Source organism: Salmo salar, chromosome ssa06 (assembly GCF_905237065.1).
Source record: "Salmo salar chromosome ssa06, Ssal_v3.1, whole genome shotgun sequence".
Taxonomy (NCBI): domain Eukaryota; kingdom Metazoa; phylum Chordata; class Actinopteri; order Salmoniformes; family Salmonidae; genus Salmo; species Salmo salar.
The window spans coordinates 87,331,969-87,359,136 of NC_059447.1; the positions used below are offsets into that span (position 1 = coordinate 87,331,969).

General features: G+C 46.1%; 2 protein-coding genes across 3 annotated transcripts in view; one reads left to right on the plus strand and one right to left on the minus strand.

Moving 5' to 3' along the window:
* Positions 1 to 11,115, minus strand: part of LOC106608268 (zinc finger FYVE domain-containing protein 1) — a 28,345-nt gene extending 17,230 nt beyond the window's left edge. For both annotated transcript variants that reach the window (XR_006770347.1, XM_014206122.2), the window contains exons 1-5: positions 9,864 to 11,115; positions 6,395 to 6,638; positions 4,360 to 4,620; positions 1,200 to 1,414; positions 872 to 978 (exon numbers count right to left, since the gene is read on the minus strand). Coding sequence is in view for 1 of the 2 variants with exons in the window: in XM_014206122.2 (XP_014061597.1) it covers positions 872 to 978; positions 1,200 to 1,414; positions 4,360 to 4,620; positions 6,395 to 6,638; positions 9,864 to 10,334 (1,298 nt within the window). In the remaining variant the exon portion in view is untranslated. The remainder of the gene's footprint in view (positions 1 to 871; positions 979 to 1,199; positions 1,415 to 4,359; positions 4,621 to 6,394; positions 6,639 to 9,863) is intronic.
* Positions 11,116 to 11,347: 232 nt separating this feature from the next.
* Positions 11,348 to 13,397, plus strand: pigh (phosphatidylinositol glycan anchor biosynthesis, class H). The gene is made up of 4 exons (NM_001140688.1): positions 11,348 to 11,751; positions 12,284 to 12,493; positions 12,792 to 12,875; positions 13,120 to 13,397. Exons 1-4 carry the CDS (start codon positions 11,548 to 11,550, stop codon positions 13,189 to 13,191), a joined length of 570 nt encoding a protein of 189 aa, NP_001134160.1. The 5' UTR covers positions 11,348 to 11,547; the 3' UTR covers positions 13,192 to 13,397.
* Positions 13,398 to 27,168: the final 13,771 nt, after the last annotated feature.

Consider the following 27,168-nt stretch of genomic DNA (forward strand, 5'->3'; position numbering starts at 1 on the left):
AGACAGATACCAGAACAGGTGAAGTACCTACCCACAGCTGAGACAGATACCAGAACAGGTGAAGTACTAACCCACAGCTGAGACAGATACCAGAACAGGTGAAGTACTAACCCACAGCTGAGACAGATACCAGAACAGGTGAAGTACTAACCCACAGCTGAGACAGATACCAGAGCAGGTGAAGTACTAACCCACAGCTGAGACAGATACCAGAGCAGGTGAAGTACTAACCCACAGCTGAGACAGATACCAGAACAGGTGAAGTACTAACCCACAGCTGAGACAGATACCAGAGCAGGTGAAGTACTAACCCACAGCTGAGACAGATACCAGAGCAGGTGAAGTACTAACCCACAGCTGAGACAGATACCAGAACAGGTGAAGTACTAACCCACAGCTGAGACAGATACCAGAGCAGGTGAAGTACTAACCCACAGCTGAGACAGATACCAGAGCAGGTGAAGTACTAACCCACAGCTGAGACAGATACCAGAACAGGTGAAGTACTAACCCACAGCTGAGACAGATACCAGAGCAGGTGAAGTACTAACCCACAGCTGAGACAGATACCAGAACAGGTGAAGTACTAACCCACAGCTGAGACAGATACCAGAACAGGTGAAGTACTAACCCACAGCTGAGACAGATACCAGAACAGGTGAAGTACTAACCCACAGCTGAGACAGATACCAGAACAGGTGAAGTACTAACCCACAGCTGAGACAGATACCAGAGCAGGTGAAGTACTAACCCACAGCTGAGACAGATACCAGAACAGGTGAAGTACTAACCCACAGCTGGGACAGATACCAGAGCAGGTGAAGTACTAACCCACAGCTGAGACAGATACCAGAGCAGGTGAAGTACTAACCCACAGCTGGGACAGATACCAGAACAGGTGAAATACTCATCAGGGAAGAAAGAGTTACTGGCCAGGTGCTCTTCTGGGATATCCCCACTGAAACGTTCACTCAGGGCCTAGAAGGGAGAGAGAGAGAGAGTAGAGAGAGAGGGGGAGATTATAGAGAGGGAGGAGAGCTTTGCAACAGGTGTTGACAATGTCATTCATTTGCTCACACACACACACACACACACACACACACACACACACACACACACACACACACACACACACACACACACACACACACACACACACACACACACACACACACACACACACACACACACACACACACCTGCAGCGCTCTGTATATGACGCTTGCGGAACGAGGTGAGCGGGTAGTGTTGTTATCTAACTGTTGCTCCAGGCTCCGCAGCAGACCACTAAAATCTGTCGGGGGGTTGTAGGTTCGAGTCCCACGATACTGGATGGAGCTGAAGGCCTCGGGAAACAGACCCAACTTCCTGAAACGCTCCTGGAGCAGACGCTCTGCGGACTCTGATGGGTTGTCTGGAGAGAGGGGGAGCGAGAGACATGTAGAGGAGAGGGAAAGAGGTGTAGAGGAGAGAGGAAGAGAGAGAGAGAGAGATGTAGAGGAGAGAGAAATAGGTGTAGAGGAGAGAGAGGAAGAGAGAGAGATGTAGAGGAGAGAGAGGAAGAGAGAGAGATGTAGAGGAGAGAGGAAGAGAGAGATGTAGAGGAGAGGGAAAGAGATGTAGAGGAGAGAGAGGAAGAGAGAGAGAGATGTAGAGGAGAGAGGAAGAGAGAGATGTAGAGGAGAGGGAAAAAGATGTAGAGGAGAGAGGGGGAGCGAGAGACATGTAGAGGAGAGAGAGGAAGAGAGAGATGTAGAGGAGAGAGGAAGAGAGAGAGATGTAGAGGAGAGGGAAAGAGATGTAGAGGAGAGAGGAAGAGAGAGAGAGATGTAGAGGAGAAAGGGGAAGAGAGAGAGAGAGAGAGCAGTGGATGAGGAAGAGAAAAGAGGGGAAGACAGTCTTGATGTTAGAAAGAGATGATTGTAAGTAGAGGTGAATGGACTAGGCTATGACAAGTTATTTGCACTTTCTAAACTGAAAACTGAATTGAGGGACATCCTGCTATGGCCTCTATCTCTGTCTCAGCCCCTGACCCTGTCCCCCAACCTCTCTGTCTCAGCCCCTGACCCTGTCCCCCAACCTGAACCCAGCTGTTAATCTGTCTCAACCCCTGACCCTGTCCCCCAACCTGAACCCAGCTGTTTATCTGTCTCAGCCCCTGACCCTGTCCCCCAACCTGAACCCAGCTGTTTATCTGTCTCAGCCCCTGACCCTGTCCCCCAACCAGAACCCAGCTGTTTGTCTCAGCTCCTGACCCTGTCCCCCAACCTGAACCCAGCTGTTTATCTGTCTCAACCCCTGACCCTGTCCCCCAACCAGAACCCAGCTGTTTATCTGTCTCAGCCCCTGACCCTGTCCCCCAACCTGAACCCAGCTGTTTATCTGTCTCAACCCCTGACCCTGTCCCCCAACCTGAACCCAGCTGTTTATCTGTCTCAGCCCCTGACCCTGTCCCCCAACCTGAACCCAGCTGTTTATCTGTCTCAGCCCCTGACCCTGTCCCCCAACCTGAACCCAGCTGTTTATCTGTCTCAGCCCCTGACCCTGTCCCCCAACCTGAACCCAGCTGTTTATCTGTCTCAGCCCCTGACCCTGTCCCCCAACCTGAACCCAGCTGTTTATCTGTCTCAGCCCCTGACCCTGTCCCCCAACCTGAACCCAGCTGTTTATCTGTCTCAGCCCCTGACCCTGTCCCCCAACCTGAACCCAGCTGTTTATCTGTCTCAACCCCTGACCCTGTCCCCCAACCTGAACCCAGCTGTTTATCTGTCTCAGCCCCTGACCCTGTCCCCCAACCAGAACCCAGCTGTTTATCTGTCTCAGCCCCTGACCCTGTCCCCCAACCAGAACCCAGCTGTTTGTCTCAGCCCCTGACCCTGTCCCCCAACCTGAACCCAGCTGTTTATCTGTCTCAACCCCTGACCCTGTCCCCCAACCTGAACCCAGCTGTTTATCTGTCTCAACCCCTGACCCTGTCCCCCAACCTGAACCCAGCTGTTTATCTGTCTCAGCCCCTGACCCTGTCCCCCAACCTGAACCCAGCTGTTTATCTGTCTCAGCCCCTGACCCTGTCCCCCAACCTGAACCCAGCTGTTTATCTGTCTCATCCCCTGACCCTGTCCCCCAACCTGAACCCAGCTGTTTATCTGTCTCAGCCCCTGACCCTGTCCCCCAACCTGAACCCAGCTGTTTATCTGTCTCAACCCCTGACCCTGTCCCCCAACCAGAACCCAGCTGTTTATCTGTCTCAGCCCCTGACCCTGTCCCCCAACCAGAACCCAGCTGTTTATCTGTCTCAGCCCCTGACCCTGTCCCCCAACCTGAACCCAGCTGTTTATCTGTCTCAGCCCCTGACCCTGTCCCCCAACCAGAACCCAGCTGTTTATCTGTCTCAGCCCCTGACCCTGTCCCCCAACCAGAACCCAGCTGTTTGTCTCAGCCCCTGACCCTGTCCCCCAACCTGAACCCAGCTGTTTATCTGTCTCAACCCCTGACCCTGTCCCCCAACCAGAACCCAGCTGTTTATCTGTCTCAGCCCCTGACCCTGTCCCCCAACCTGAACCCAGCTGTTTATCTGTCTCAACCCCTGACCCTGTCCCCCAACCTGAACCCAGCTGTTTATCTGTCTCAGCCCCTGACCCTGTCCCCCAACCTGAACCCAGCTGTTTATCTGTCTCAGCCCCTGACCCTGTCCCCCAACCTGAACCCAGTTGTTTATCTGTCTCAGCCCCTGACCCTGTCCCCCAACCTGAACCCAGCTGTTTATCTGTCTCAGCCCCTGACCCTGTCCCCCAACCTGAACCCAGCTGTTTATCTGTCTCAACCCCTGACCCTGTCCCCCAACCTGAACCCAGCTGTTTATCTGTCTCAGCCCCTGACCCTGTCCCCCAACCTGAACCCAGCTGTTTATCTGTCTCAACCCCTGACCCTGTCCCCCAACCTGAACCCAGCTGTTTATATGTCTCAGCCCCTGACCCTGTCCCCCAACCAGAACCCAGCTGTTTATCTGTCTCAGCCCCTGACCCTGTCCCCCAACCAGAACCCAGCTGTTTGTCTCAGCCCCTGACCCTGTCCCCCAACCTGAACCCAGCTGTTTATCTGTCTCAACCCCTGACCCTGTCCCCCAACCTGAACCCAGCTGTTTATATGTCTCAGCCCCTGACCCTGTCCCCCAACCTGAACCCAGCTGTTTATCTGTCTCAGCCCCTGACCCTGTCCCCCAACCTGAACCCAGCTGTTTATCTGTCTCAACCCCTGACCCTGTCCCCCAACCTGAACCCAGTTGTTTATCTGTCTCAGCCCATGACATGACAGCACAAACAGACTGGCACTCAGGCTAAGCCAACCAGAACCACCTACCTGAGCTCAGTAGCTTGGTGTGGACGGTCTCATGGAAGATAATAACAGCTGGTCCCAGAGTGGACAGAGGGACGTCCAGGCCACAGCGGGCCGTAGTGGCCTTCAGCTCCCTGGTGAAGTGCTTCAGATAGGCTTCCGAAGCATCACCTAGGAACTTGAACAGGTCGTCGTGGAGACGGTCGGCATGGGTACGGTAGATGACGAGGTCGGAGACGGCAAGGACTTTGAGGAGCAGCCGGGTACGCTGGCCCTGATTGGATCCTAGGTGGGAACCGAGGAAGATGAAGTGTTAGTAATCAAAGGCCTTTAGGCATTCCCCTCGACAGCCAGCCAGCCAGCCAGCCAGCCAGCCAGCCAGCATTCCCCTCGACAGACAGCCAGCCAGCCAGCCAGCCAGCATTCCCCTCGACAGACAGCCAGCCAGCAAGCATTCCCCTCGACAGCCAGCCAGCCAGCCAGCCAGCCAGCATTCCCCTCGACAGACAGCCAGCCAGCCAGCATTCCCCTCGACAGACAGCCAGCCAGCAAGCATTCCCCTCGACAGACAGCCAGCCAGCAAGCATTCCCCTCGACAGACAGCCAGCCAGCAAGCATTCCCCTCGACAGACAGCCAGCCAGCAAGCATTCCCCTCGACAGACAGCCAGCCAGCCTTGCCCTCGACAGACAGCCAGCCAGCCAGCCAGCATTCCCCTCGACAGCCAGCCAGCCAGCCAGCCAGCCAGCATTCCCCTCGACAGACAGCCAGCCAGCCAGCCAGCCAGCCAGCCAGCATTCCCCTCGACCGACAGACAGACAGCATTCCCCTCGACCGACAGACAGCCAGCCAGCCAGCATTCCCCTCGACAGACAGACAGCCAGCCAGCCAGCCAGCATTCCCCTCGACAGCCAGCCAGCCAGCCAGCCAGCCAGCATTCCCCTCGACAGAAAGCCAGCCAGCAAGCATTCCCCTCGACAGACAGCCAGCCAGCAAGCATTCCCCTCGACAGACAGCCAGCCAGCAAGCATTCCCCTCGACAGACAGCCAGCCAGCAAGCATTCCCCTCGACAGACAGCCAGCCAGCCTTCCCCTCGACAGACAGCCAGCCAGCCAGCCAGCCAGCATTCCCCTCGACAGCCAGCCAGCCAGCCAGCCAGCCAGCATTCCCCTCGACAGACAGCCAGCCAGCCAGCCAGCCAGCCAGCATTCCCCTCGACAGACAGCCAGCCAGCATTCCCCTCGACAGACAGCCAGCCAGCATTCCCCTCGACCGACAGACAGACAGCATTCCCCTCGACCGACAGACAGCCAGCCAGCCAGCATTCCCCTCGACAGACAGACAGCCAGCCAGCATTCTCTCAGACAGACAGACAACATTCCCCCAGAGAGACAGCCAGCATTCCCCCAGAGAGACAGACAGCCAGCAATCCCCCCGACAGACAGACAGCCAGCAATCCCCCCGACAGACAGACAGACAGCAATCCCCCCGACAGACAGACAGCCAGCCAATCCCCCCGACAGACAGACAGCCAGCAATCCCCCCGACAGACAGACAGACAGACAGCCAGCAATCCCCCCGACAGACAGACAGCCAGCAATCCCCCCGACAGAGAGACAGCCAGCAATCCCCCCGACAGACAGCCAGCCAGTCAGCATTCCCCTCGGCAGACACACAGCACTCCCCTCGGCAGACAGACAGCTTTCCCCTCGACAGACAGACAGACAGCATTCCCCTCAGACAGACAGACAGCATTCCCCTCATACAGACAGACAGCATTCCCCCAACACCTTCCAGACAGACAGCATTTCCCTCATACAGACAGACAGCATTCCCCTCAGACAGACAGACAGCATTCCCCTCAGACAGACAGACAGCATTCCCCTCAGACAGACAGACAGCATTCCCCTCAGACAGACAAGTGATACTCTAGTCTAGTCTTTTGATACAACAAGGTTTTGACCAATCAGATGACAGTCGAAGCCTTGTTGTTGTTTCTAGCTACCAACAGTGTATTTGTCAGCTCCTGTGTCAAATTTAGTCATGTTTAATTCTGTACCTGCCCCCAGCAGTCCCTCTGTGTCGATCACCACCACCCTGTGGATGGGGTCCATGGCAGCCCAGACCCCCACGGTGCAGGACTCCTGGGTGGGGGATGTCTGGAACACTTCTCGCCCCAGGAAGAAGGTGTGATTCAGGGTGTGGGACTTCCCCTCCCCCGTGTTTCCAAAGATAGACACGACCTTGAGGAGTTCCTCTGGCCTGCAGTCCAGCCGGCTCACAAAGTCTTCCTCATCCTTTAACTAGAGATTCAATACAACAGAGGTCAGTCTGTGGTGAGGTACTTTCCTCAACCAAACAGAGTATCGGTCTAGCCTGGTCCCAGATCTGTTGTCTACTTCTATAGCCTGGTCCCAGATCTGTTGTCTACTTCTATAGCCTGGTCCCAGATCTGTTGTCTCCTTCTATTGCCTGGTCCCAGATCTGTTGTCTACTTCTATAGCCTGGTCCCAGATCTGTTGTCTCCTTCTATTGCCTGGTCCCAGATCTGTAGTCTACTTCTATTGCCTGGTCCCAGATCTGTTGTCTACTTCTATAGCCTGGTCCCAGATCTGTTGTCTCCTTCTATAGCCTGGTCCCAGATCTGTTGTCTCCTTCTATAGCCTGGTCCCAGATCTGTTGTCTACTTCTATAGCCTGGTCCCAGATCTGTTGTCTCCTTCTATAACCTGGTCATAGATCTGTTGTCTCCTTCTATAGCCTGGTCCCAGATCTGTTGTCTCCTTCTATAGCCTGGTCATAGATCTGTTGTCTCCTTCTATAGTCTGGTCCCAGATCTGTTGTCTCCTTCTATAGCCTGGTCCCAGATCTGTTGTCTCCTTCTATAGCCTGGTCCTAGATCTGTTGTCTACTTCTATAGCCTGGTCCCAGATCTGTTGTCTACTTCTATAGCCTGGTCCTAGATCTGTTGTCTACTTCTATAGCCTGGTCCCAGATCTGTTGTCTACTTCTATAGCCTGGTCCCAGATCTGTTGTCTCCTTCTATAGCCTGATCCCAGATCTGTTGTCTACTTCTATTGCCTGGTCCCAGATCTGTTGTCTACTTCTATAGCCTGGTCCCAGATCTGTTGTCTACTTCTATAGCCTGGTCCCAGATCTGTTGTCTACTTCTATAGCCTGGTCCCAGATCTGTTGTCTACTTCTATAGCCTGGTCCCAGATCTGTTGTCTACTTCTATAGCCTGGTCCGAGATCTGTTGTATCCTTCTATAGCCTGGTCCCAGATCTGTTGTCTACTTCTATAGCCTGGTCCCAGATCTGTTGTCTCCTTCTATAGCCTGGTCCCAGATCTGTTGTCTCCTTCTATAGCCTGGTCCTAGATCATTGTCTACTTCTATAGCCTGGTCCCAGATCTGTTGTCTCCTTCAATAACCTGGTCCCAGATCTGTTGTCTACTTCTATAGTCTGGTCCCAGATCTGTTGTCTCCTTCTATAGCCTGGTCCCAGATCTGTTGTCTCCTTCTATAGCCTGGTCCCAGATCTGTTGTCTCCTTCTATAGCCTGGTCCCAGATCTGTTGTCTCCTTCTATAGCCTGGTCCCAGATCTGTTGTCTCCTTCTATAGCCTGGTCCCAGATCTGTTGTCTCCTTCTATAGCCTGGTCCTAGACCTGTTGTCTACTTCTATAGCCTGGTCCCAGATCTGTTGTCTACTTCTATAGCCTGGTCCTAGATCTGTTGTCTACTTCTATAGCCTGGTCCCAGATCTGTTGTCTACTTCTATAGCCTGGTTCTAGATCTGTTGTCTACTTCTATAGCCTGGTCCCAGATCTGTTGTCTCCTTCTATAGCCTGGTCCCAGATCTGTTGTCTACTTCTATAGCCTGGTCCCAGATCTGTTGTCTACTTCTATAGCCTGGTCCCAGATCTGTTGTCTACTTCTATAGCCTGGTCCCAGATCTGTTGTCTACTTCTATAGCCTGGTCCCAGATCTGTTGTCTACTTCTATAGCCTGGTCCCAGATCTGTTGTCTACTTCTATAGCCTGGTCCCAGATCTGTTGTCTACTTCTATAGCCTGGTCCCAGATCTGTTGTCTACTTCTATAGCCTGGTCCCAGATCTGTTGTCTACTTCTATAGCCTGGTCCCAGATCTGTTGTCTACTTCTATAGCCTGGTCCCAGATCTGTTGTCTACTTCTATAGCCTGGTCCCAGATCTGTTGTATCCTTCTATAGCCTGGTCCTAGATCTGTTGTCTACTTCTATAGCCTGGTCCCAGATCTGTTGTCTCCTTCTATAGCCTGGTCCCAGATCTGTTGTCTCCTTCTATAGCCTGGTCCTAGATCTGTTGTCTCCTTCTATAGCCTGGTCCCAGATCTGTTGTCTACTTCTATAGCCTGGTCCCAGATCTGTTGTCTCCTTCTATAGCCTGGTCCTAGATCTGTTGTCTCCTTCTATAGTCTGGTCCCAGATCTGTTGTCTCCTTCTATAGTCTGGTCCCAGATCTGTTGTCTACTTCTATAGCCTGGTCCTAGATCTGTTGTCTCCTTCTATAGTCTGGTCCCAGATCTGTTGTCTCCTTCTATAGCCTGGTCCCAGATCTGTTGTCTCCTTCTATAGCCTGGTCCCAGATCTGTTGTCTCCTTCTATAGCCTGGTCCTAGATCATTGTCTACTTCTATAGCCTGGTCCCAGATCTGTCGTCTACTTCTATAGCCTGGTCCCAGATCTGTCGTCTCCTTCTATAGCCTGGTCCCAGATCTGTTGTCTACTTCTATAGCCTGGTCCCAGATCTGTTGTCTCCTTCTATAGCCTGGTCCCAGATCTGTTGTCTCCTTCTATAGCCTGGTCCCAGATCTGTTGTCTCCTTCTATAGCCTGGTCCCAGATCTGTTGTCTCCTTCTATAGCCTGGTCCTAGATCTGTTGTCTCCTTCTATAGCCTGGTCCCAGATCTGTTGTCTCCTTCTATAGCCTGGTCCCAGATCTGTTGTCTCCTTCTATAGCCTGGTCCTAGATCTGTTGTCTACTTCTATAGCCTGGTCCCAGATCTGTTGTCTCCTTCTATAGCCTGGTCCCAGATCTGTTGTCTCCTTCTATAGTCTGGTCCCAGATCTGTTGTCTACTTCTATAGCCTGGTCCTAGATCTGTTGTCTACTTCAATAGCCTGGTCCCAGATCTGTTTGTGCGCTTACCAGCTCCATTGTTCATTGACATGTCAATGACTGACAAGGAGTTGGCATGATTGCACAAAGATTGAAACTCACACGATTATTGGTCTTCTTAACCAATATTTTCTTGGACAGCCGGCAGTCCATTTCATACAGATTGTCAAATTGCAAACTGCCTTATACCTATCATCCAATCTTTTCAGATATACACAAGTTCCTAGTGATTAGTGTCTACAGTTAGGGGGTTGATTAGTGTCTAGTTAGGGGGTTGAGTATGACTCTGTGGGGCCTGGTCAAAAATAAGTACACTATATAGGGAACAGGGTGTCATTTGGGATGCATACAAGCACACAATATGTCACTCACCTGCATCTCCTCCTTCTCATCCACCAGTAAGAAGCTGCACACCTTCTCCAGTTTTGCTTTCAGGGCCTCCATCTCCCCTCCATCCCCAGTATCCAGGCTACTATCCTGGGCTTTCACCGGAGGAGGGTAGGGGGTCACGGGGTGCTTCCTCTTGTTCACCCCGCTGTGGGTCCGCTTCTGGCAGTCCAAACAGAGGTTAATCTTACAGCCCTGGCAGCGCACCACTGCCCTCAGCCTTCCCCTGTTCACTCCAAATCCGCTGTTGTTCCCTTTACAGGAGTCACAGAAAGGAACGTGTCCAGAGGCGATGCGTTCCTGACGATGGAGCTCCAGCTCGCAGCGGACACACTGCAGGCTTCCGCACTCGTCGCATTCGAAGGCGTCGTCGTCTGAGCCGCCGCAGGCGTAGCTCTCCTGACACACCAGGATGGTGTTTATCCCCTTATCTACAGACGGACCTTGACCATTCATAATTAACACTTCGGTGTGGTATTGCTAACAAGTGCGCCTTTTATGCCGATAAATCTGTGCCTGAGGAACTGTTGCTGAAGAGTCGAAAACTATACTAGGATAACGAAACCAGACTGATGTAGAATATGTTTATGGCTATAGTCTATAAGGTGTTAAAGATTTAAATGTTTTCTTCTTTAGTACGTTATGGTAGTAGTCCCTGTTCTATACTCCCCAAAACACTTAGCAGATCACTTTGACAACAAATGACTCTAAGTTACAGATCTGTCCGTCTGTCAGCAAAACAATCACAACGATTTCCTACATACATGTCCGGACATGCAGCTAGCACCACCTGCAAGCAATCGATAGCTGTCAACCACCAAATAACATTGGCATTAGCTAACGTTAGTTAGCCTAGTGTTTGTTGTTGGCTAAGCCACTTTGAGAGTAGAAATTGACAACGGTGACTCTGTGCAAAAACAAATCTGCATATATATATAAAAAGAAAACACTTACATATTTGTCAGTTACTCTACATCAACTGAAACGACCCATCAACAAAAGCCTTCATCAAGCCAAAAAGATTCAGCTAGCTAGTTTGCCCAGATGTTTCCTAACCTAAACACAAAATAACTCAATACTCTTTTAATAAACAAACATGGTATGTAGTGTCAATCACAAAGATACCGTTGTATTTAAAAAAATATATAATAATATATATAATATATATATATCTTGTAAGGATAACTTCGCTGCCCAACAGCTTGATGTTGTTCACAGTTTCATCAGCTGATTGGCTTGTTTTCATCCAGAAGTCAAAGGTTAGAGACCGCGAAGCATCCTGGGAAATGTAGTATTACTCCTAAGAGTTGTTGTTTTGAATCGATTACATTCCCCACAATGCACCTCAAAGTTTGTAGCTTGCCAGTTAGGTCAAAGAGGTTTTCTCATCGATGTTGTCCTAGTTTTGTGCAATTAATAGTCAATACTGAGAGGAAGTGCATTCCCGGATTCATATATTTGCTGGCTTTGAAGTAAACTACTAGCGTATGAAAATATGTTAGTCATTGTTAATTTTGTTTCGTTTTTTTCAGTCTCCACATTGTTAGCTAGCTAGTAAGCTGTTTACTCACTGAAGACGTTAGAGCTAGCCTACATTAGTTAGACGATAGCTAACGTTAGCTAGACATCACTCCATTTCCAGCTATTGATATTCAGTAATTCAGAGTTTATGCAGAACGGTGACCAGCATTACAGCATGGAAGATGAAACCTACACGGACATCGACGGCAAGGCCATCTCTCTGGAGTGTCAAAGTCACTCGGGTTTCTGCAGGGAGTTCACGGTTAGCTCGGCTAAAGTCTCCATAGGCAGAGTGATGGCTTACACTTGCGCCGTCTGGCTATCGGCCTACATCATATTCTTCGTCACTGAGGTAAGGAGACTAGGGATGAGTCCCAAATGGCACCCTATTCGCTATACAGTGTAATAGTTTTGACCATGGCCCATGGGGCTCTCGTGAAATGTAGTGCACTATATAGGGTAAAGGGTTCCATTTGGGACTCCCACCAGATACCCACTGGCACCTGCGTCAGTGGTCAACAATCCAGTTCCTGGAAGCTACTGGGTGTGCAGGATTTTGTTCCGGCCTGACACTAACACATCTGATTCAACCAACTGCTCATCAGGTGTTGTGTGGTTGTATCAGGTGTGTTAGTGCAGGTCTAGAACAAAAGCGTGTCCCTATAGTGCTTTAGGGCCAGTGTCGGTAACCTACTAAGCTAGATTAATCATTTAACAATATAGCCTACACCTAATAACTAAGTATTATTGTTGTTGTGGCTGTTGTGGTTCAATCAGTTCAATGCTGGTCTCTTCTCAAAGTCGCTGTATGTGGCGCACCCTGAGTCTACAGAGAAATTATTTATATTTTTTACTTCAATGCCAGTCTCTTCATCTCTCTCCAGAACACAGCCGTTCTCTCCAGTGCCATAATCATCACCCTGGTCGGTATGATGGTTCACATCCACTTTGTGAAGGTGGACCATGAGACGCTGCTCATCATTGGTTCCCTGGGTGTCCAGGTGTCTTCTAGCTACGCCTCCGGCAGGGAGTCTACAGACTTCATAGAGATGGGGAAGATCAAAGACATAGTGATTAATGAAGCTATTCACATGGTGAGGAAAATCAAAGACATAGTAATTAATGAAGCTATTCACATGGTGAGGAAATAGGATACTGAGCTGTTTGTGTCATCTAGCCAATGAAGGTACATTTCCACAGTTGATTTGATCGTCACTAAAGTCGTTGACTGCTTCTCGTTCAGATGAATCTAGATGGATCCTGCTATGACTTATCTTAACCGTTGATGATTGGCAGGACAGCTAACAATGAAAGTCGCTTTGGATAAAAGATTCTGATAAATGGTATATACAGTATTATTATATTTTATTTTAAATGCCCATTTTTTTCCAGCAAACAGTCATCTACTACCTTTGCATCCTGTTGAAGGACCCCTCAGATCCAGAGGCAGTGTCTAGCGTGGTCCCGCTCTTTCAGGTGAGCTTCGGGATCATTATTCATCAAACATACTGTTTAAAATGCATGTCTGTATCTAACTAAATCAAATCAAGCTTTATTTATACATCACATTTCAGACGTGTGAAATGTCCTGTGTGCTTCACAGGAAAAAAAGTAATAAAATAAAACCTTTGGATCTGATGTAGTTTTACCCTGCGTTGAAGCCTTTCTCACCTCTATATTCACCTGTCTAATTATAGTCTACCTTTCATTCCTCTTTCAGAGCTCAAAACCAAGGCTGAACTGCCTGGTCAAAGTGTACAAGAGCTGCCAGGAGATTCTAGCTAAGTGCTGATGGTGATAATGTCATCCTGGTCACCAGGCATCTGGGTGAACCACATTGACGTCATGTTGGAAAAGCACAGTCGCTGACATCACTGCATACCAATGCTTCAAACCACTGACTTCACCGCATACCAAGTCATGCAACATGTTTTGAATATTTCTCTGATTATGTTATCAATTCTCAATGGAAAGAAAAACTGATGATACACCTGTCAAATTATTGTTTTATCTACTTTTATCTTTTTAATTATTATTTTCAAGTTATTTTCCACACACCAGTTTTTAGTGACGCAAGACAGGATCCATTAGGTGATCCCACTAAAATATACTATACTCTTAAGATTCTCAGTAAGAGAGTAGTTTATGAATGTAAGTCCTTATTTGGTGTTACCTAATGTTATTTACTTCTATGTCGTAGAATTTGATACATCTACTTGAACAGTGTTTACCTGTAACTATGTCCCTACTTGATAAGCTCGATAACTTAAGGATTTCCTGTTGGAACTATGAATTTAGAAATAACCTCTTTTTTCCTTAGATGCAAATTTTTATATTATTATATATTTACAGATATTGTATTCCATTTGAAGAGTTAATAGTATTTATCATGTAATTTAAATAAGAATTTGTTCTTAAAACTGACTTGCCTAGTTAAATAAAATAAAAATGTAATAAATTACTGTCACTAGCCGCTATTCTTTCCATCGCCAGTAGAGGGCAGGACCTACCACCTTTAACTCGGAACAGAACCACGTCCACCTGTCCCCATCGCTGTCGGCTAATGGGGATCCTAGGTTGCTATTATTTACTTGGAAAGCCGGCAGTCCTGCAATAAGTTCAGCAATACTAATCGTAAAATCTGATTTAAAACTGAACCCTAACCTTAAACGCACTTCTTATCTTATGCCTAACACTATATTTTTAAGACCAAAAAAGCAATTTTTTTGTGTTTCTGACATAGTGGCCTACAGCCAAATTATGCAGATGGTTGGTAAAGAAAAATATTAAGGATGAGCCTGAACCCAGCTGATCTAGACAGACAGACAGACAGAGACAGACACTGTCATATGGTCTAGATCTTCCATAACGGCGTCAATACGGACCGCAGGTATCATATAAACACACATAAGACATGGAAGAATGCATAGAATTGCAGGAAATTAGCTTTAAAACAGCTACAAAATATATCTGCACCATGCAAAATGTGTAGAATTGCGGGAAATTAGCTTTAAAACTGCAACATTTGCTCTCCGCCAACAAGAGTGGTGGGAACAGTTAGGGCTGACATGGGTTGCGATGTAGGTTTGTTAAAATGATTATCCATTCGGACTAAAAGTAGTTGGTTTTAAATATACAAATACTACCGGTCAAAAGTTTGGACAGAACTACTCATTCAAGGGTTTTTCTTTATTTGTACTATTTTCTACGTTGTAGAATAATAGTGAAGACATCAAAACTATGAAATAACACATATGGAATCATGTAGTAACCAAAAAAGTGTTAAACAAATCAAAATATATTTTAGATTTGAGATTCTTCAAAGTAGCCATCCTTTGCCTTGATGACAGCTTTGCACACTTTTGGCATTCTCTCAACCAGCTTCACCTGGAATGCTTTTCCAACAGTCTTGAAGGAGTTCCCACATATGCTGAGCACTTGTTGGCTGCTTTTCCTTCCCACTGCGGTCCAACTCATCCCAAAACATCTAAATTGGGTTGAGGTCGGGTGATTGTGGAGGCCAGGTCATCTGATGCAGCACTCCATCACTCTCCCTCTTGGTGTTGAATGCTGAGCTATAGTCGATGAACAGCATTTTTACAAAGGTAATTCTCTTGTCCAGATGGGATATGGCTGTGTGCAGTGCAGTGGTGATTGCATCATCTGTAGATCTATTGGGGCGGTAAGGAAATTGAAGTGGGTCTAGGCTGACAAATAAGGTAGAGGTGATATGATCCTTGACTAGTCTCTTGAAGCACTTCATGATGACAGAAGTTAGTCAGTTAGTCAGGGCGGTAGTCATTTAGTTCAGTTAACCTTGCCTTATTGGGTACAGGAACAGTGGTGGCCGTCTTGAAGCATGTGGGGACAGCAGACTGGGATAGGGAGAGAGTGAATATGTCCATAAACACCCCAGCCAGCTGGTCTGCGCATGCTCTGAGATAGCAAAAGCTCAGGTTGCCCAGGCCGGCGGAGATACAATCTTCGGCAAAATCATTCGCAAGGAGATTCCTGCAAAAATATTATTTGAAGATGAATAAGGCACATCACACTTGGCACAATAACAAAGGCACATCACACTTGATTGAATAAAATTGACAGTGGAAAAAATAAATGTCTCACAAATGGACATAATGCATCTGTACCTGATGGGCTACTGTAATAGGAGTGATCCCTACTCATTTAAGGGTTAACACGCTTAAATGTCTTACGTCGGCCATGGAGAAGGAGAGCCCACAGTTCTTGTTAGTGGGCCTTATCGATGGCACTGTTATCCTCAAAGCGGGTGAAGAAGGTGTTTAGCTTGTCCGGAAGCGTGACGTCAGTGTCCGTGATGTGGCTGGTTTTCTTTTTGTAGTCCGGGATTGTCTGTAGACCCTGCCACATACGTCTCGTGTCTGAGCCGTTGATTTGCGACACCACTTTGTCTCTATACTGACGTTTTGCCTGTTTGATTGCCTTGCGGAGGGAATAACTACACTGTTTGTATTCTGCCATATTCTCAGGCACCTTGCCATGGTTACATACGGTGGTTCGCGCTGTCAGTCTTGCGTGAATGCTGCCATTTATCCACGTTTCTGGTTAGGGTAGGTTTTAATAGTCACGGTGGGTACAGCATCCCTGTATACTTCCTGATAAACTCACTCACCATATCACTATATTCGTTAATATTATTCTCGGAAGCTATCCGGAACATTTCCCAGTCCGCGTGATCAAAACAATCTTGAAGCGTGGATTCCGATTGGTCAGACCACCGTTGAATAGTCCTTTGCACGGGTACTTCCTGTTTGAATTTCTGCCTACAGGAAGGGAGGAGCAAAACGGAGTCGTGGCCAGATTTGCCAAAAGGAGAAAGACACTGTGTCATATGGTCTAGATAGACACTGTGTCATATGGTATAGATAGACACTGTGTCATATGGTATAGATAGACACTGTGTCATATGGTCTAGATAGACACTGTGTCATATGGTCTAGATAGACACTGTGTCATATGGTCTAGATAGACACTGTGTCATATGGTCTAGATAGACACTGTGTCATATGGTCTAGATAGACACTGTGTCATATGGTCTAGATAGACACTGTGTCATATGGTCTAGATAGACACTGTGTCATATGGTCTAGATAGACACTGTGTCATATGGTCTAGATAGACACTGTGTCATATGGTCTAGATAGACACTGTGTCATATGGTCTAGATAGACACTGTGTCATATGGTCTAGATAGACACTGTGTCATAAGGTCTAGATAGACACTGTGTCATATGGTATAGAAAGACACTGTGTCATATGGTATAGATAGACACTGTGTCATATGGTCTAGATAGACACTGTGTCATATGGTCTAGATAGACACTGTGTCATATAGTATAGAAAGACACTGTGTCATATGGTCTAGATAGACACTGTGTCATATGGTCTAGATAGACACTGTGTCATATGGTCTAGATAGACACTGTGTCATATGGTCTAGATAGACACTGTGTCATATGGTATAGATAGACGCTGTGTCATATGGTCTAGATAGACACTGTGTCATATGGTCTAGATAGACGCTGTGTCATATGGTATAGATAGACGCTGTGTCATATGGTCTAGATAGACACTGTGTCATATGGTCTAGATAGACACTGTGTCATATGGTCTAGATAGACACTGTGTCATATGGTCTAGATAGACACTGTGTCATATGGTCTAGATAGACACTGTGTCATATGGTCTAGATAGACACTGTGTCATATGGTATAGATAGACACTGTGTCATATGGTCTAGATAGACACTGTGTCATATGGTATAGATAGACACTGTGTCATATGGTATAGATAGACACTGTGTCATATGGTCTAGATAGACGCTGTGTCATATGGTCTAGATAGACGCTGTGTCATATGGTATAGATAGATCTAGACAGAGGCAGCACTCCTCCTCCTCCAAACACGGCGAGTTGAGTTGATGCCAAAGAGCTCCATTTTGGTCTCATCTGACCACAACACTTTCACCCAGTTGTCCTCTGAATCATTCAGATGTTCATTGGCAAACTTCAGACGGGCATGTATATGTGCTTTCTTGAGCAGGGGGACCTTGTGGGCGCTGCAGAGTCCTTCACGGCGTAGTGTGTTACTAATTGTTTTCTTGGTGACTATGGTCCCAGCTGCCTTGAGATCATTGACAAGATCCTCCCGTGTAGTTCTGGGCTGATTCCTCACCGTTCTCATGATCATTGCAACTCCACGAGGTGAGATCTTGCATGGAGCCCCAGGCCGAGGGAGATTGACAGTTCTTTTGTGTTTCTTCCATTTGCGAATAATCGCACCAACTGTTGTCACCTTCTCACCAAGCTGCTTGGCGATGGTCTTGTAGCCCATTCCAGCCTTGTGTAGGTCTACAATCTTGTCCCTGACATCCTTGGAGAGCTCTTTGGTCTTGGCCAATGTGGAGAGTTTGGAATCTGATTGATTGATTGCTTCTGTGGACAGGTGTCTTTTATACAGGTAACAAACTGAGATTAGAAGCACTCCCTTTAAGAGTGTGCTCCTAATCTCAGCTCATTACCTGTATAAAAGACACCTGGGAGCCAGAAATCGTTCTGATTGAGAGGGGGTCAAATACTTATTTCCCTCAATAAAATGCAAATCAATTTATAACATTTTTGACATGCTTTTTTCTGGATTGTTTTGTTGTTATTCTGTCTCTCACTGTTCAAATAAACCTACCATTAAAATTATAGACTGATCCTTTCTTTATCAGTGGGCAAACGTACAAAATCAGCAGGGGATCAAATACTTTTTTCCCTCACTGTAGATCTAGATAGACACTGTATCATATGATCTAGTTCAGTGGAGGCTGCTGAGGGGAGGACAGCTCATAATAATGTCTGGGATGGAGTCACTGGAGTGGCATCAACCACATCAAAGAGGTGGTTTCCATGTGGTTGATACCAGTCCATTGACTCCATTCAGCCTCCACTGATCTAGATTATATGGCTACTGGTGGGTCAGTCAGTGCAGCACTTTGTGATTTCGTTATGCAGCATATTTTCTGGCAGGAAACGTTTTCTGTCCAAACTGTCCTCTCGGTGTGATAGTTTTGCATCCGTTCAGTACTGAGCTTATCTCCCCCAGGGGATCCAGAGATAAAGTATGTCTCCCAAATGGCACCATATTCCCTATATAGTGCACTACTTTTAACCAGAGCCCTATGGCACCCTATTCCCTATATAGTGCACCGCTGTTGATCAGAGCCCTATGGCACCCTATTCCCTATAGTGCACTACTTTAGACCAGAGCCCTATGGCACCCTATTCCCTATAGTGCACTACTTTAGACCAGAGCCCTATGGCACCCTATTCCCTGTATAGTACACAACTTTTGACCAGGGGCCCACTAGTGCACTATGTAGGGAATCGGGTGCTATTTAGGATGTGCTCCGTTTCATAAGACTGAGCACCTCTGACTTTGTTCTTTAGGCAAAACCCACTTGTCTGTTTCATCGACTTAAAATCAGCACTGTTAGGTTCCCTATGGCTGTTAGCTTTAGAGGTGTTAGCCTACTGTTGGTATTTAACACAGCAGGAACTGATAAGGACTTAAAGAGGGTTAGAAGGGTTTGAACCCCCAATTAACATAGGCTCAATGAGTGTATGATTTAGCTAGTTTGTCGATAGAACTTGTTTTACTTAGGTGTGTGTGTGATTATTTTTTGGTAGTTGTTGAATCCAGCAGTTGTCATGGGGATTGAGGCCAAGGACAAAATGACATTGTGCTCAGGGTGGCTGCCGATGCCATCCGTTAATAACTAACTAAATAGACAGTTGGAACAAAGCTACGCTAATGTTTTGTATCATAACAGTTCTCTTTCTTTGTGTCCCAAACGGCACTGTATTCCTTATATACACTGAGTATACCAAACATTTGGACCACCTTCTTAATATTGAGTTGCATGCCCCCTCACACACTCACACAGACACTCAAACCAGTGTGCCTGGCACCTACTACCAATCCCCTGTTCAAAGGCACTTAAATATGTTGTCTTGCCCGTTCACCGTTTGAATGGAACACATAAACAATACATGTCTCAATTGTCTCAAGGATTAAAAATCCTTCTTTAACCTGTCTCCTCCTCTTCATCGACACTGATTGAAGTGGATTTGACATGTGACATCAATGAGGGATCATAGTTTTCACCTGGATTCACCTGGTCAGTCTATGTCATGGAAAGAGCAGGTGTTCCTAATATTTTGTCAACTCAGTGTCGTGCACCACTACTATCTACTTAAGATGTGCACTACACTGAATAGGATGTCATTTGGGAAGCACCCTTTGGCTATGTAAGCCTCCTTTATTTTGATCTCTACCGTCACAGTAGGCTGTCTGATATAATGCCTGAAGAGAAGCATGAGGCTGAAGAAAAGCTCAGTGCCATTTAACAATGTTTTTTCAGTTGAGCGTACCAGAGAATGATTTTTTTCTGTCCCACGCCTCTCTTCTGTATCTCATCCTCAACACTCCCTTTAAATAGTCTCTCCATTCTCCATCTGTTCTGTTGCATATAAAGCCATTGAGGCGGTTAGTCAGGTTTGCCTCCTTTATTAAAAGCTCTTCTTATCTGCGCTCCATCACAGGAAATATTTATTTACTGGGTAACTTTCACTTGAAAAGATACCAGATTTTTTTTTTTTTAACCCATTATTTAACTAGGCAAGTCAGTTAAGAACAAATTCTTATTTACAATAATGGCCTACCAGGGAACAGTGCCTGCTTTGTTCAGGAGCAGAATAATATATTTTTACCATGTCTGCTTGGGGATTCGATCTAGCAACCTCGCAGTTACTAGCCCAACGTGCTAACCACTAGGCTACCTGCCACCCCATTTGTTCAAGGGAACTTCTTCGCCAAACAGAATTGGTATGAACCATAACACCCCTGTAGCAGATCAGAGCAGGAATAGGCCTGATACTGTAACACCCCTTAGTTTATAGGTCAAATTTCAACAAACCTCATTAACTTTCACAACAGGGGCTTTCCCTCTGTCCTGTGGACCATTTGTAGCCCTCCAGGCCTGTGAACCCAGACCCCCCCTACTTCCCCCTGTCCTCCCCCTGTGTCAACCCCCCCCACTTCCCCCTGTCCCCCCACTGAGTCAACCCCCCCTATACTCCAGTCCTGCTCCAGGGGCGTTAAAACAAGCAGAAGAGTGTGAGTTGATACCTGACAGTGCACGTCTAATCTGCCCCCTGCTTGGGAAAGCCCCTCTCCTCTGCCCTCCCAGGCCCTCTACCATCCCCAGCCCTAACCCCCCTGCTGGTTCTGATTTAAGATCAGCGGGTGTCTGTAGTTTACGGTGCCCGTTCTGAGGACCTGAGGTGTGTTGGTCGGTCACTCCCAGGTTATTGCCTCTGGGCCTGGTCCCTCTGGTTCCTGACTGTTTCACACCTCCTCCTCCTCCTCCTCCTCCTCCTCCTCCTCCTCCTCGCTTTCGTCGTGGGTTCTATTATTCTGTCAGAGACCTCCTTTTCACAGCAGCGTAACACACCATCACCGCCCCACCAACTCACATACAGTGTGAACTCAACACGCTGCTCCGTCATTTTACACACACACACACACACACACACACACACACACACACACACACACACACACACACACACACACACACACACACACACACACACACACACACACACACACACACACACACTTACACACACACACACACACACTTACACACACACACACACACACTTATACACACACACATACACACACACACACACACACACACACAGCAGCCCGTCAACTCACACTTTGCTGCTCGTTCTGACGGACCAATACCGACGCTGTAACCTATGAAGAAATATGATGTAATATTACGGTGGAATCGTCCATTTTGTTTATTTGTGTTACTGTTCAGATTGATAGTGATATGGTTCATAGTGATATGGTTCATAGTGATATGATTCATAGTGATATGATTGATAGTGATATGATTCATAGTGATATGATTGATAGTGATATATAGCTACTGTTTACAGGCCTCCTGGGCCATATGCAGTGTTCCTCACTGAGTTCCCTGAATTCCTATCGGATCTTGTAGTCATAGCAGATAATATTCTAATTTTTGGTGACTTTAACATTCACATGGAAAAGTCCACAGACCCACTCCAAAAGGCTTTTGGAGCCATCATCGACTCAGTGGGTTTTGTCCAACATGTCTCTGGACCTACTCACTGCCACAGTCATACTCTGGACCTAGTTTTGTCCCATGGAATAAATGTTGTGGATCTTAATGTTTTTCCTCATAATCCTGGACTATCGGACCACCATTTTATTACGTTTGCAATCGCAACAAATAATCTGCTCAGACCCCAACCAAGGAGCATTAAAAGTCGTGCTATAAATTCTCAGACAACCCAAAGATTCCTTGATGCCCTTTCAGACTGCCTCTGCCTACCCAAGGACGTCAGAGGACAAAAATCAGTTAACCACCTAACCGAGGAACTCAATTTAACCTTGCGCAATACCCTAGATGCAGTTGCACCCCTAAAAACTAAAAACATCTGTCATAAGAAACTAGCTCCCTGGTATACAGAAAATACACGAGCTCTGAAGCAAGCTTCCAGAAAATTGGAACGGAAATGGCGCCACACCAAACTGGAAGTCTTCCGACTAGCTTGGAAAGACAGTACCGTGCAGTATCGAAGAGCCCTCACTGCTGCTCGATCATCCTATTTTTCCAACTTAATTGAGGAAAATAAGAACAATCCGAAATTTCTTTTTGATACTGTCGCAAAGCTAACTAAAAAGCAGCCTTCGCAAATGGAGGATGGCTTTCACTTCAGCAGTAATACATTTATGAACTTCTTTGAGGAAAAGATCATGATCATTAGAAAGCAAATTACAGACTCCTCTTTAAATCTGGGTATTCCTCCAAAGCTCCATTGTCCTGAGTCTACACAACTCTGCCAGGACCTAGGATCAAGGGAGATACTAAAGTGTTTTAGTACTATATCTCTTGACACAATGATGAAAATAATCATGGCCTCCAAACCCTCAAGCTGCATACTGGACCCTATTCCAACTAAACTACTGAAAGAGCTGCTTCCTGTGCTTGGCCCTCCTATGTTGAACATAATAAACGGCTCTCTATCCACCGGATGTGTACCAAGCTCACTAAAAGTGGCAGTAATAAAGCCTCTCTTGAAAAAGCCGAATCTTGATCCAGAAATTATAAAAAACTATCGGCCTATATCGAATCTTCCATTCCTCTCAAACATTTTAGAAAAAGCTGTTGCACAGCAACTCACTGCCTTCCTGAAGACAAACAATGTATACGAAACGCTTCAGTCTGGTTTTAGACCCCATCATAGCACTGAGACTGCACTTGTGAAGGTGGTAAATGACCTTTTAATGACGTCAGACCGAGGCTCTGCATCTGTCCTCGTGCTCCTAGATCTTAGTGCCGCTTTTGATACCATCGATCACCACATTCTTTTGGAGAGATTGGAAACCCAAATTGGTCTACATGGACAAGTTCTGGCCTGGTTTAGATCTTATCTGTCGGAAAGATATCAGTTTGTCTCTGTGAATGGTTTGTCCTCTGACAAATCAATTGTAAATTTCGGTGTTCCTCAAGGTTCCGTTTTAGGACCACTATTGTTTTCACTATATATTTTACCTCTTGGGGATGTCATTCGAAAACATAATGTTAAATTTCACTGCTATGCGGACGACACACAGCTGTACATTTCAATGAAACATGGTGAAGCCCCAAAATTGCCCTCGCTAGAAGCCTGTGTTTCAGACATAAAGAAGTGGATGGCTGCAAACTTTCTACTTTTAAACTCGGACAAAAGAGAGATGCTTGTTCTAGGTCCCAAGAAACAAAGAGATCTTCTGTTGAATCTGACAATTAATCTGGATGGTTGTACAGTCGTCTCAAATAAAACTGTGAAGGACCTCGGTTACTCTGGACCCTGATCTCTCTTTTGAAGAACATATCAAGACTGTTTCAAGGACAGCTTTTTTCCATCTACGTAACATTGCAAAAATCAGAAACTTTCTGTCCAAAAATGACGCAGAAAAATGTATACATGCTTTTGTTACTTCTAGGCTGGACTACTGCAATGCTCTACTTTCCGGCTACCCGGATAAAGCACTAAACAAACTTCAGTTAGTGCTAAATACGGCTGCTAGAATCCTGACTAGAACCAAAAAATTTGATCATATTACTCCAGTGCTAGCCTCCCTACACTGGCTTCCTGTTAAGGCAAGGGCTGATTTCAAGGTTTCACTGCTAACCTACAAAGCATTACATGGGCTTGCTCCTACCTATCTTTCCGATTTGGTCCTGCCGTACATACCTACACGTACGCTACGGTCACAAGACGCAGGCCTCCTAATTGTCCCTAGAATTTCTAAGCAAATGGCTGGAGGTAGGGCTTTCTCCTATAGAGCTCCATTTTTATGGAATGGTCTGCCTACCAATGTGAGAGACGCAGACTCAGTCTCAACCTTTAAGTCTTTACTGAAGACTTATCTCTTCAGTAGGTCCTATGATTAAGTATAGTCTGGCCCAGGAGTGTGAAGGTGAACGGAAAGGCTGGAGCAACGAACCGCCCTTGCTGTCTCTGCCTTGCCGGTTCCCCTCTTTCCACTGGGATTCTCTGCCTCTAACCCTTTTACAGGGGCTGAGTCACTGGCTTACTGGTGTTCTTCCATGCCGTCCATGGGAGGGGTGCGTCACTTGAGTGGGTTGAGTCACTGACGTGGTCTTCCTGTCTGGGTTGGCGCCCCCCCTTGGGTTGTGCCATGGCGGAGATCGTTGTGGGCTATACTCGGCCTTGTCTTAGGACGGAAAGTTGGTGGTTGGAGACATCCCTCTAGTGGTGTGGGGGCTGTGCTTTGGCAAAGTGGGTGGGGTTATATCCTGCCTGTTTGGCCCTGTCCGGGGTATCATCGGATGGGGCCACAGTGTCTTCTGATCCCTCCTGTCTCAGCCTCCAGTATTTATGCTGCAGTAGTTTATGTGTCGGGGGCTAGGGTCAGTCTGTTACATCTGGAGTATTTCTCTTGTCTTATCTGGTGTCCTGTGTGAATTTAAATATGCTCTCTCTAATTCTCTCTTTCTCTCTTTCTGTCTTTCTCTCGGAGGACCTGAGCCCTAGGACCATGCCTGAGGACTACCTGGTATGATGACTCCTTGCTGTCCCCAGTCCACCTGGCCGTGCTGCTGCTCCAGTTTCAACTGTTCTGCCTGCGGCTATGGAACCCTGACCTGTTCACCGGACGTGCTTGTTGCACCCTCGACAACTACTATGATTATTATTATTTGACCATGCTGGTCATTTATGAACATTTTAACATCTTGACCATGTTCTGTTATAATATCCACCCTGCACAGCCAGAAGAGGACTGGCCACCCCTCATAGCCTGGTTCCTCTCTAGGTTTCTTCCTAGGTTTTTGGCCTTTCTAGGGAGTTTTTCCTAGGGAGTTTTTCCTAGCCACCGTGCTTCTTTCACATGCTTTGCTTGCTGTTTGGGGTTTTAGGCTGGGTTTCTGTACAGCACTTTGAGATATCAGCTGATGTACGAAGGGCTATATAAATAAATTTGATTTTGATTTGATTTGATGGTTGATAGTGATATGATTGATAGTGATATGGTTGATAGTGATATGGTTGATAGTGATATGATTGATAGTGATATGATTGATAGTGATATGGTTGATAGTGATATGATTCATAGTGATATGATTGATAGTGATATGATTGATAGTGATATGGTTGATAGTGATATGATTGATAGTGATATGATTGATAGTGATATGGTTGATAGTCATATGATTCATAGTGATATGATTGATAGTGATATGGTTGATAGTGATATGGTTCATAGTGATATGATTGATAGTGATATGGTTGATAGTGATATGGTTGATAGTGATATGATTGATAGTGATATGGTTGATAGTGATATGATTGATAGTGATATGGTTGATAGTGATATGGTTGATAGTGATATGATTGATAGTGATATGATTGATAGTGATATGATTGATAGTGATATGGTTGATAGTGATATGATTGATAGTGATATGGTTGATAGTGATATGATTGATAGTGATATGGTTGATAGTGATATGATTGATAGTGATATGATTGATAGTGATATGGTTCACAGTGATATGGTTGATAGTGATAGGGTTCATAGTGATATGATTGATAGTGATATGGTTGATAGTGATAGGGTTCATAGTGATATGGTTGATAGTGATATGGTTCATAGTGATATGATTGATAGTGATATGATTGATAGTGATATGGTTGATAGTGATATGATTGATAGTGATATGATTGATAGTGATATGGTTGATAGTGATAGGGTTCATAGTGATATGATTGATAGTGATATGATTGATAGTGATATGATTGATAGTGATATGGTTGATAGTGATATGATTGATAGTGATATGATTGATAGTGATATGGTTCATAGTGATATGGTTGATAGTGATATGTTTGATAGTGATATGGTTGATAGTGATATGATTGATTGTGATATGATTGATAGTGATATGGTTGATAGTTATAGGGTTCATAGTGATATGGTTGATAGTGATATGGTTGATAGTGATATGATTGATAGTGATATGGTTGATAGTGATAGGGTTCATAGTGATATGGTTGATAGTGATAGGGTTCATAGTGATATGGTTGATAGTGATAGGGTTCATAGTGATATGGTTGATAGTGATATGGTTGATAGTGATATGCTTGATAGTGATATGGTTCATAGTGATATGATTGATAGTGATATGGTTGATAGTGATAGGGTTCATAGTGATATGGTTGATAGTGATATGATTGATAGTGATATGATTGATAGTGATATGGTTGATAGTGATATGGTTCATAGTGATATGGTTGATAGTGATATGGTTGATAGTGATAGGGTTCATAGTGATATGGTTGATAGTGATATGATTGATAGTGATGTTATGTGATATGATTGATAGTGATATGGTTGATAGTGATATGATTGATAGTGATATGATTGATAGTGATATGGTTGATAGTGATATGGTTCATAGTGATATGGTTGATAGTGATATGGTTGATAGTGATAGGGTTCATAGTGATATGGTTGATAGTGATATGATTGATAGTGATGTTATGTGATATGATTGATAGTGATATGGTTCATAGTGATATGGTTGATAGTGATATGGTTGATAGTGATGTTATGTGATATGATTGATAGTGATATGATTGATAGTGATATGGTTGATAGTGATATGGTTGATAGTGATATGGTTGATAGTGATATGATTGATAGTGATGTTATGTGATATGATTGATAGACATCTTTCCGAGGTGATGCTTGTTGTCCGGCTCAGTGCTGAGCTATACATACTGTGTCAGTCCCCAGCCGACAGACCACACACAGACCTGAGGGGTTTGGGGTATGTTTTCAACGGAGTTCATGTCTCTGTTTTCTATGGAGTCCCACCTACCCCAGATTGACGGGTTAGTAGGTAGTAGGTGGTTGGTGGGCTAGACTGTGAGTGCCCCAGGGTTGAGTTGGTTTGGAGTGGGATTCAGGAGACTTAGTACCCCCTCCCCCCACCAGACACACACCCTCACCACATCCCAAGGGCATTCCCTCTGTGTGACATTTGCAGGCTGTGAGCTAAGCAGAGCAACAGAGTAGCAACCCGATGGGGACAGGGTAGGAACAGGGCAGGAACTCCCCTATCCACTCTGCT